This window comes from Medicago sativa, chromosome 5, assembly GCF_051527215.1.
Source record: "Medicago sativa cultivar Bolivia chromosome 5, Bolivia_mono, whole genome shotgun sequence".
NCBI classification, from domain to species: Eukaryota; Viridiplantae; Streptophyta; class Magnoliopsida; order Fabales; family Fabaceae; genus Medicago; species Medicago sativa.
In genome coordinates, this window is record NC_140753.1 from 8,180,400 (window position 1) to 8,192,200 (window position 11,801).

Genomic DNA, 11,801 nt, shown 5'->3' on the forward strand with positions numbered 1-11,801 from the left:
GATAACAAGACCCAACTTTTAACGATATTCCTAATGTGGTTGTTTGTGACTTGCAGCATGTCAAATCAGCATTAGTTTAAGAGGCTTTTGGCATTTCTAAGTGTGATGAACTCCAACATGTCAAATTTTAATGCGAATGTCATTCATGCAAATCATGACTTGTAAATTTTAGGACTTACGACTAATAATGTGGAAAAAATAACTACTATCACAAAATCAATTGTTGATCGTAGTAGTTTTTCTATGGTTGTTTCTAAATCTATCTGACTACTCGCACTTTTTTAAAGGTACCAACTCACAATTTAAAGAGGAGTGTTATTTGAACAATCAATTTGGTGACAACTTATTTGACAACCATATTTTACAAAGAAAAAAGTGATATTGGCACAGAAATCATAGCAATAGAGAGATGAAGTAAAAAATAATGTGAGTATGAAAAAGTTGTTGCAAAAGTTGTCACTAAATGGATGTTCAAATATCATTTCTCCAATTTAAAATAGTCACACACGTGACTATTTTTAATTGAAGAGAAAGGTACCAACTCCTTGAACTTAAGATATGTCTAGGGATGTCAATGGGTACCCATGGGTACGGATAGTATGATACCCGTACCCGCCCCGCTGGATAAATACGATACCCGTGTCCGCCCCGTACCCTCGTGGGTATCCACTATGCGGGTACCCGCGGGTATTGAGGTATCCATGGGTAATTTATTTTTTTGTACAAATAATAACTTTTTTTTAATTACCAAAAAACTTCAACTTTTAAACATTCATACATAATTCATTCAAAATTTCATATATCATACATAATCCATAGAAAATTCATCATTCTTACATAATCCACATGATATGTTTTATGATGTGAAAGAAGTGGAAACGGTGAACTCATTATTTTAAAACTTTCTTTTTTTGGTTTCACTTAATAAGATGTAGTGAAAACTCATTATTTTAAGGAAACATAATCCACATTTGTTTTAAACTTTTAATGAGTTGACTGCATAAGTTTCAATGCGATATTACCTTATTTGTTTTCTTAACTAATGTCACAGAGATACCGGTTAACATTTTAAAGGTAGTACTGCAAAGTGACTAAAAAAATGTAATTAAATTTGAATGCGCACCAGGTAACTACTACTACTACTTTACTTTTGGCCAAGTTACACAATGAAAACTTTGAAAGTGGAGATTTGTGTTGCTGTTCCTTAGCTAATTAATCATGCTCGTTCCTATTGTGTGGAGGCAACAAGAACTCGTTAAAATTTGCGTGCAAAAAAACAGTATCCACGTTTCTCAAGCAACATTCCACTCGAATGTCTCAGACCACAAAAATATAAAGGGCACAAAATAAATTAGATTCAGATAATCTAAGTACTCCTAAGGACGTTAACCGCATCAGATGAACGGTGAATAAGAAGCACACGTGGAGGAGAAGCTTTGTCCACATAATAACGAAGCTTTCTCTAGTCCTCTATGAAAAAAATCTAAAAAATATACACAAACATTATTTACTTGTCCTCCTCCACGTAAATAATATATGTGGTCATGGTACAAAGACAAAAATAATTACAAATAATTGGTTTTAATCAGTGTGCATGATATCTCCTAAGAAAAAAAGTGTGCATAATATCAAATCTTTCCTCCTTTTCCTCCTCTTCCTTCTCCAAGTAAAGAATTGAAAACAACCTTGCTTTGTTGGTTTACTCATATGCTTATTATTAAAATTCAACAAGCAAATGATTAGACTAAATTTTCACTGTTCTCTAATTCCAACTGCAAGACAAACTAAACCGGGAAGCAACCATGGTTCGTTCATCATCCAAAATCCAAGAGCTTCAAAATTTTCTCAACGGGTTTCCATTAAAGTTAAGGCCATAAAAGGTGAGATGAATGGAGAAACAAGTGGATCTTCAGGAGGTAGCTGGAATCCTGGATTGGAAATTGAAGTCCCTTTTGAGCAAAGACCGGTATGTATGTAGACAACTACTGAATAGTAGCAATAAATTGTTTTATTTTGAATTTTGATGATACTCCAAATAAACTTTGATATTGCATGGTGTAATAGGATATTCCCTTTGGACTGAGAGGTTAAAAAGAACAGAGATAGAAAGGGAGGATAAAAATGAGGAGGAATGTAAAAGAAAGTATCAGAAAAAGGAATGAGAAAAAATCAAAATATTGGATTGAGTGTAATATTAGAGTATGTATTTCATGGCTGAACCAAGCCATCAGAAAGCATGACAGTTAGTGAGTTTCATATCCCTGCACACACATACAAACTGAAACGGTTGATGTCAAGTAATAAGAATATACTATTAATTAACATGATTGTCCCACTAAAAAATGTTTCTTATAACATTTCATGCTAACTTGGAATATGTCATGGTCTAATAGGTAAATGAGTACTCATCTTTGAAGGATGGAATGCTGTATTCATGGGGAGAACTGGGTCCAGGGTCGTTCTTTCTTCGCCTTGGAGGTCTCTGGTTGGCAGTGTTCACAGTGCTTGGAGCACCAATTGCAGCTGCAAGCTTTAGTCCTTCTAGAGTAAGTGCGAATTTTAAAGTATATGTGTATAATGATTGGGATATCAAGTAAGCAACAATAATGTATGCATATATATTGTACCAAAAAAAAATGTATGCATATATAAGAGTAATATGAGCTACACACAACTTACACAAACACGAAAACATTTATAATGTTGCTCATAAAATTTTCTTCTGTCTGTGTTGATGTTACCTTACAGGAACCTCTGAGATTTATACTAGCTGCTGGAACAGGAACACTCTTCATTGTGTCTTTGATTGTCTTGAGGATATATCTGGTGCGTTCTAATCCTCTTTTTCATGTTCACATCCCAATCATTTCATTATTGGGGATCATGGGGTGAGCAAGGCTGAGAGTGCAAAACAAATTTGTTCTAGTGTAGTACATCATGAATTCAAAACTTTATTGCATTTAACCTAGTGGGAACTCCCTTCTGTAGTCACAAACACTCTATGTTGTTGCCAGAATGTGGTGTCTAATGTCTTCAACTCAATATAATTTATTCGCTGTTCACAAGTAAAAAACTGTGGTTAAGAAATTAACGGGATCACAATGCAGGGGTGGAGTTATGTTGGTGATAGACTTCTTTCTGCAGTCATTCCTTATGAAGAAAGTGGATGGTATGACGGACAGATGTGGGTCAAGCCGCCCGAGGTTACTCTCTTAACTCTCATTTACATCTTCCTCTTTTACCTAAAAGTAAAAACAAAAGTCCCTCTGAAGACTTCACCTGCGCAAAACCATATTCAAGGTGTAGATTTACTGGGACATAGCAAGTAGGAAATAAGTACTCGACAAAATCAATTACTGGTCTTTTTAGATAAAGACAAGACCATTGGTAAAGGCTAATTTGAGACTGATCAGATGAAAAAGTCCAGAGAGAATAAACAATAGGTTAGGACCTTTTGTCTTTAAAATTGTAAGAGATGGTTCTTCACTAAGCAACAAGCAGTCTATTCAAAATTGGTGAATATGAAAGATACATAAAATAAAGTGTAGTTGAAACATAACAAACTAAAACTACTAAAAGAACCAGCAACATGCTTCATTTCTTTAATTTTTTGGCACTGTAACTTAGATCCTATTTCTCTTTGCAGATCCTAGCTCGTGATAGATTGTTGGGCTCTTACAAGGTACAAGACATCTCAAAGTATAGCATTGCATAAACTCATTAAGCTGAATAATTAGGATGCAGGGTAGAAGAGCAATATGCTAAACTTGTTTCTTGCTGCATGATTCACATATATTCCTTGTCTCCAGGTTAAACCAGTTGTTAAATTGCTGAAGCAAACTCTAGTTGGGACTGGAGCATTGCTTGTCACTGGAGTTATGCTATTTATCTTTGCTACACCAGTGGAGAATTTTCTTCATTCTACATTTACCACAGAAGAAAATAAATCAACCGTTCAAGTTCCCAAGGTCAACACAAAGTACAACCTAAGGTAAGGAAAAACAAGATCCTACAATATCTTCAGGAGTACTTCCCCCATATCATTGAAACTTTTAATGTGTACTGTAGAAAGGAGGAGTTGCTTAAATTGCCTGCAGATGTGAAAGCGGACGACAATCTTGCAGCTGCTGCTGCTGAGGCTGCAGATGGACGACCAGTATACTGTAGAGATAGGTTTTATCGAGCATTAGCAGGAGGCCAGTACTGCAAATGGGAGGATCTGCTAAAGTAAAGAACAAAAAGGAGACACACATGATTTCATATAGTAAAAGCTGTTTATTATTTGTTACATTTCGCAACTCTAAGGCCAAAGCATTATTCTATTAGTTAAGAAATCCATTCAACGTAGTCAAAGTAAAAGCAAACAATGCCTGAAATAGATAACTAAAGATCACATGGAGCAATAACAAAATCATATGACGTGAAGGAAAATAAAGACTCCAGTATATAGGCAGATAAACAGGTCAGACGTGCAATGCAAGTTCCATATGCATGTTAGGACAGAAGTCCGTGGAAGCCGGATAAGATTATACATATTTAACATGCCATGTGATATAATAACGAAGAAAACTACAGGAAATTTGTCAGCTCCTAGTTTATTATGGTAAAGGGATGAAATTCTTTGTGAAACAATTAGCTTTCATAATACTTGCCAATATGAACAATTTTTTGTTTTGGGACATTTAGGCATTTGTAAAGGTATGGGAAATATATAGAAATCAATAGATATATATCCACAAAGATTCATTCTTCTCTTGCATAACAATTCTGAGGCAAGTAGCTACAGAGAGCATTTTTTACAACAATGTTGTGCAACTATCTCCAGGCAAGGCACGGAAGCTAGTCCTTGACCGATTGAGACATTCAGTTCAGTATTTGGCCAACAGACCACAGCACCAGGAAGATCAAAAGATGAATTTTCTCCAACCATGTAGATAAGACTACGTGAGGCCTCTAATTTACCTTTCAGTACTAGCAGAGCATCTGTCCAAAGAGTCATTGTGTAGTTGTAAATGGACAAGGAAATCTTCTACAATCACAAAATAGAGATTGTTAAAAAGAAATCAGCTGATATGTCCAAATTGAGCTAGCAATGACTCGTTTAATTTATTGACAGTGCATAAGGCTAATAGATATACTACCTATTGAACAAGTTTTCTGCACCAGTGAAGAACTCGGAACATATGTGCTCCAATAGCATTTCTAAATGTTTTCTTGCTTGTTTTGGCATATTCAAGATCAAGCGTTCGATATGCAAGAGCAAACAGATACATTGCTGGATGAAGTCTTCTGCAGATTGTAAATCTAATACAGTCAGTAAACTCTATAGACAAGTGCATGGGGTTGGGTTGTTGAGGCATAGTTTCTAAAATATTGATTAGCTACTATCACTTGTAGTCTATGGGGCTCATAATGTTTGGTTGGTGGTTGGAGTGGAAGAGTTAAGGAGTGGAGTGATAAGAGGGTCGAGGGTTCAATCCCATCCCCAACCTAATATTAACAGTATTAATATTTTTCGTTTAAACAAAACTTGTAGATGTCTACGATGAAACAAATGGTAGATAGCATATTAGAAATTTGGTTCCAACGGACTGAGGATAAATTACTCAGATGAGCTTTCAGAATTAAGTAAACAGAGCTAAGGACTAGTCAACATAATTCAGTAAATAAAGCTAAGGACTGGTCAACATCTCTGAAACGCGACTGTGGGAACTCTCACCAAACCAAAATGCATGTAAAAAACTTCAATATTTTCAAGAAAATCAAATAAAAAACCAAATAAATGCAAATTTTGATTTCTTAGAAAGTTACAGAGTTACCCAAAGTCTACAGATTTGTTTATATATCATTGTATATTAATCATTCAAAGACGTGCATGTTAAAAGATAAACTTCTTCTGATGGTTCCATTACAGCAATTCTTATAAAGTTAAAAGAAGGCAAATATAAACTTTTCAAGTACTTACCTTTCAGCTTGCTCGCTATAATCCAAGCCATCCCAGAACCTTTGTGACGGCATAGTACGACCCTTCTTATCTTTGCCATATGTTTCAACATACCAACCTCCTATGTCATGGAAGCCACAGCGAGGCTCAAATAGCCAAAATCTGTATAACTAAGGGGTTAATATTATTAAAAAGGATTTCAAGTAGTATTGGAACAATTGATCTGCATAAATAACAATTAGCAGTATCATAAAAACTGCACGTAATTTAAGAATCGGGGTATTTATTTTAGCCTCTTCAAAAAAAGAATCGGGGTATTTACTTTTGTAGTTATTAATAGAGTATGGAGAGAAAGAGTTTTGAGCCATAAATCTACAATATCACTCCATCTTTCATGGTTCTTTCACCCAAGATGGTATAATAACACCATTTCAACACAATTGAGAGTTGATAAATTAATCTAATGCCCAAACCACTTCAAGCTTTAATGGAACCTTTAATGCCCAATAAAATCTACACTTGAAATACAAACCAGATGATGGCTACGCATATTAAGACCACAGCATGATCTAAGTCATCTAACTTCTAACAAAGAAAGTGGTCAACACATTATTTTACTAGGAAAGATTATGATGTTAAAACAAAACAAAAAAATCCTTTTCTAAGAGCAGAAAGTGTGTGGGCATATGCACTAATGAACACCAAACATCAGTAATAGAGAGATTCTAGAGCTTTACTTGCTTGGTGGTAAACGTGCTCTGGTGCATCTACACTCACAAACTGACACTTTCTCACCCACATGATACCAGTGCATATGCTTCACCTGAAAGTTTTATCATAACCCAGAATTTCTAGCAAGATCATGAAACCCATACCATGTTTCTTTTACTATTTAAATACAAAAAAGAAAAGACTTGGTACTAGTGCAAAATAAATTCCATTTTAAGTTCCAAGTATTAAACCAATAGGACAGCGGGATAGCAACTATGCTTACCAATAATGTTCTATGTTTCATGATCGCATGGGTCTTTTCACGGTTGCTGTTGTAGACATAACAACATCCTTCGTCTGGAGTGCTCCCAAGTCCAGATATGGTTCCCAAATGGATTTTGCTACCAACTGTGCTATTTGTAAATAAATTTCTTGAAAAGCTACTGCTGATATGTCTGGGATTTTCATCTGAATTAAGGAACACATGAATGTGATCTCCGGCATCTTCCGTTTGAATTGCATTAGAACATCTAGGTAGGACCCTAGATGCTGTAGCAACTAATTTTCCAGAGACATGCAACTCTAGATCTCTATACGCATCTGATACATTATTTGAAATTTTAGAGCTGCGGCTTTGTTGAGTTCCAAAATCATCTGGCCTTTCTACATTCCTGCTGGTGCTCACGTCCATTACAGATTGACAAAGGCCCGAATGGAAGGATCTGTAAGAAGTTAACTTTTCATTTTCAGTAGATGATATCTCTGGAATCTTGTTGACTAGGCAAACCATCCCAAAAAGATCACGACCTGAAACCAAGTGCAAAACCTCAGGAGTTTCATAAGAGGACCTCTCTTCAGCCTCAAAACAGTCAGGAAGAAACTCCATGGGGATAGAATCAATTTCGGGACCGTAGTATGCTGCATGAATAGCAGAATAAAAATCTCTCTCGAGTACATCAAAATATCCTGTTCCAACTACCACCTTCTTCTCTAACAAAATATCGTTTATAGCTAATCTATACCACTTTAACCATTCAACAACTTCCATCTCCTTGAATGCAGTAGCCTGTGATTCGTAGATGCGCAATTTTGAACCCTGTTCAGAACGCTTCTGCATAAGCTTTTTCTGAGAAAACAAGTACATGTCATAATGGGCTCTCCTCCTAGCATCTGAAAGAATCTGCAACACATCATGGATTATTCCGTTAATTCAATATTCCCTGAAAAGAAAAGAACAACGTCATTCTAGTTACCCACAAAGACATCATATCATGGCCTGCAAGTTTCCAGCAGTTAAAGTCATGAATATGTGTTATCTTTATGATAGGATGATTATAGCCAATAAATCAGCAGAAAACACCATGCCCTCTAAATATGTATAAGACCATGTACAATATTAGAAATAACTAAAGTTCCACATTGAAAAGAATCAAAATAAATAAGGTCTGCGAAGAGTTTAGTTTGTAAAGAAGGGGCACCTCTCACCTTGCAAGTCGGTTTTGCAATGATGAGTTATGTCCAACTCAAAACCTAAAATGGTCTCTCACCCATCATGTCTAATATAACTTGAAAACATATCAGTTCTAAAAAGATTTTACAAAGAATGAGCATCTCTCACCTTACAAATCCGTTCTGTAAAGATGAGTTATGACCAATTCAAAACCTATGATGGTATCTCACCGACCATATTATCCACGCACCAGGTCCAATATTACTAAGCGTGTGAGGGTGTATTAGGAACTTGTTAGGTCCAATTCAAAACCTAAAATACAACATATCTAAAATGAAAAAACTTCCACACAGTCATTTGTCCGACTACTAACTAGACACATACTCCTATCCAAAAATCAATGCAATAATAATGAACACAGGAACGGTAGATGCAAATTCATGAAAAGGAAGCCATGCATTCAAACTTGGCATGAGAGACAATCTAAGATCAAACAAACAGCAATTAAGCTATTTAGTATCACTGTTTTCATTTGATCGAACTATTGGGTATGGAATATCCTTCGGCACTAATAGACTGCTCCTTACACAATAATTGATAATTTGATATTAATATACAGCGGAGCTTCTTCGAAATTACAACTCATTGTTTCAATTTCACAACATTCCTATGGTTATGAACTAACAAAACACGTTATAATCTAAATTAACCACTAAACATAAAGAATATAAAATCCGCCAATTTAATCCATGACATTAAGATGTTAGGGACTGAGAGCCTGTTTGGAGCATAAGTTTTGTGAGACTTTTTGGGAGAACTTATGGAATCACATTGTTAAAAAGCTGTTTTCAGCTTATTTTCATAAGTTTTCGGATATAGTTTATGAAAAGAGGAGAACAATTCACACGAACCTCATAAGCGGCAAGGATTTGAACAAATCGTTTAGACGCAGTGGAATCGTTCCTTGACTCAGCAACATCAGGGTGAGTTTCTTTCGCCAATTTGCGAAACGAAGCTTTGATCTCATCGAATGAGCTTGTTTGCGAAACTTCTAGAAGCTCGTACGCGTTCTCTATGGGAAAATCTGTCCAAACTGATTCAGAAGAGGTGCTGAAGGCATAAACGACGACGTAGCGTGATGAAACGGTGGTGTTTGGTGTAATAATTGATATTGAAGAAATTGGTTTCTGACTATTGATTCCGATGATGCTAGTGCTGAGATAAGTCATGTTTTTCGCTTGAATGATAGTTTGTGTTTAGAGGGAGGAAAAAAATGAATGCATTGGAGACTCTCTTACACTTTACCCTCCTATAAAGAAAGCTTAAATATGAAAATTAGTTCAGGTAAGTTGGCATTTTTTTTTTTTTTTTTTTTGTGTTTGTATCTTTGTTTTTTAAAACAAACTAGTGTAAGTGAGACTCATTTGGTAAAGTAAAGTAGATGATGAGTCACACCCTAAAAGGGACGAAAACCAAAAACCAAAATTCGTAATGGTATAACCAAAAAATTAACATGGTAAGAGATACCAAATCTAAGAAACGAGAAGACGAAAATTCAAATTTAAAACTTAGTTTTTTCAACCTCTTCTGATATCTCTTCATGTCTCTCTTTGGATATCAAAATTTATACATTGCTTCTTAAGAATCTCCTATGAATATAAATACATGTTTCTCTTTTAACTTTTGTACACACATATTATTCACTTTGAAAAAAAAAAGTTAAAAGTTCAATGTCTCTATTCGCCAAAAAATTTATCTTGTGGTGTGTGTTGACATTGTTATTTGTGCACGATGCTCTTGGAGTGTGTGTGACTATTTGGAAGACAATCTTGATTTAAACCTTCATTGCAAAGCTGAAGGAGAAGATCTTGGAATTCACATTCTTTATCATGGTGAAAGTTTTGGTTGGAATGTTATAAACGAACAATACTTATGTTCCTTTCCAGGGTGTTCCTATGAAATAGGAGGCTCGATTCTATTTTTAAAATAGCCCTAGTAAAATCAAAACGCAATTCTTTTTGTGTAGCTAAGCTTCATTCAAAAATCAAAATCATAAGAACTTTTAAACACGAAACAAAACAAAATAAAATTAAGTGAAAGAGAGGTGAAATTTACCTAACGGTGTCGTTTGGAATGTCACTCCTACGTCGTAGGAAAGGGGAAATGAATGGTTTATGCGAAAAAGAAATAATTGTTGTGATTCTTTCAATGGGGGTGGGTATCATAATTTTTTTGAGGCCCATAGTTTTTAGAGGCTCGGTTCGGTAGCGCTTCTTGCACTCCCCAAGGTCCGGCCCTGTTCCTTTCAATGGAGTGGTAGTGGTGGATTACGTTTATACAAGATTTACTTTTTTTTGCTAAGCCATGAGCAAGGATAGACATCGAGGGGAAGCGATGACATCCCAACCAGGTTGGCATGCCAAAACGGTGCCACATTTGTTGTCATGCCAAAAACCACACAAAATCAAGAAATAGAAACATAATGAAGTGATCATGCATCCCAAGCAAGCATATACTCCCTCCATCCTTAACTATAAGCCTCATTTGAAAAGAAGTTTAGTCCCTAAATATAAGCTCTTATACAAATTACTAGGTATATTTATTTTTTTTCCTAAACATACCCTAATTAATTTCACTAACTTGCATTGGAATATGAAAAATCAAATTAAATACGCAAACAAATAAAAGACAAATAGTAAAATTCACACACGAACTAAACACATTAACTACACTGTCGATTTTTCTTAATATGTGTGAAATTAGTCAAAAGGACTTATAACAAGGGACATAGGGAGCATCGAGAATAATTATCACAATTCCGAACACAATCCCGTCAAACATGAGTTAAAAACAAAGAGGGAAGAAGAGAAATGAAATTTCTATTGAGAAACACTTTACCCGAACAAAGCCCTAGAAGCAAAAAACTTCAAAATACCAATAACAACACAAAAACTGCAATATGGAAAGAGCAAAACAAACTAATGGTAACATTGATTAAGTTTGAAATTTTATAAACTTGTCTGATTATCAAGGAAATCACGGTTGTTGAAATAAGAAGAATATCGTTGAGGAGGAACGACCAAAATGAAAAACGCAGCATTCATATAAAGAGTCTTCAGATCAAGCTCCGCTTTGATATGGAACAACACTCTTTAGCAGTTTTCCTAGAATCAGAAAACGTGTCTGAACCAGGAAGTCGTAAAATGTTACAAAGTTATCCTATCAAACATCATAAGGCTTATTTCCTTCTTCTTCTTTAAAAAAAAAAAATCCATCATAAGGCTTAATACTTATGTTTATATGTTGCATAGAAATTATGTACCTTCTAAAATGGGATTTAGAGGAAATAACTCCACAATAGTTTCTGCTTTAACACTCCATCGGGATATCAACATTCATGTTTCAACACTAGTCGGATGAAACTCTTATAATTGTTGTGGACGGAAGACCAGAAAAAACATGGTCACATGTTTGTTCAAGACCTTCAATGGCCTCGGAAAGCCTGCAACAAGAAGCAACAGAGATGATAAGAGGATTTCTTCAAGCTATATATGATTGTTTTTTTTCTTTATAATCCAATAAGAATGCTCGTTAATTACCTGAGTAGTTATATTTTATAGCTATGTTTTAAGTTTTCATGAAGAGTAGTAAAATGATTGTTCTTCATGAGTAGTAAAATGATTGTAATATGATACA

The 11,801-nt window shown here is 35.1% G+C and overlaps 2 protein-coding genes across 7 annotated transcripts; one reads left to right on the forward strand and one right to left on the reverse strand.

Annotated features, from left to right (window-relative positions):
• The first annotated feature begins 1,599 nt into the window (after window positions 1–1,599).
• LOC146919688 (protein CONSERVED IN THE GREEN LINEAGE AND DIATOMS 27, chloroplastic-like) lies at window positions 1,600–4,740 on the forward strand. The gene is made up of 7 exons (XM_085713124.1): window positions 1,600–1,966; window positions 2,394–2,546; window positions 2,749–2,826; window positions 3,108–3,203; window positions 3,647–3,682; window positions 3,810–3,991; window positions 4,069–4,740. Exons 1-7 carry the CDS (start codon window positions 1,736–1,738, stop codon window positions 4,229–4,231), a joined length of 939 nt encoding a protein of 312 aa, XP_085569250.1. The 5' UTR covers window positions 1,600–1,735; the 3' UTR covers window positions 4,232–4,740.
• LOC146919689 (Chaperone DnaJ-domain superfamily protein) lies at window positions 3,434–9,403 on the reverse strand. 6 transcript variants are annotated; one of them, XM_085713118.1, is made up of 8 exons: window positions 9,017–9,403; window positions 6,939–7,835; window positions 6,682–6,767; window positions 5,966–6,106; window positions 5,142–5,289; window positions 4,963–5,026; window positions 4,014–4,219; window positions 3,434–3,921 (listed from the first exon to the last, which is right to left on the reverse strand). In XM_085713118.1, exons 1-5 carry the CDS (start codon window positions 9,332–9,334, stop codon window positions 5,142–5,144), a joined length of 1,590 nt encoding a protein of 529 aa, XP_085569244.1. In that variant the 5' UTR covers window positions 9,335–9,403; the 3' UTR covers window positions 3,434–3,921; window positions 4,014–4,219; window positions 4,963–5,026. The 6 variants fall into 6 exon arrangements, with proteins under 6 accessions (XP_085569244.1, XP_085569243.1, XP_085569248.1 ...); XM_085713117.1 differs by having other exon boundaries at window positions 4,963–5,029; XM_085713122.1 differs by having other exon boundaries at window positions 5,966–6,114.
• Window positions 9,404–11,801: the final 2,398 nt, after the last annotated feature.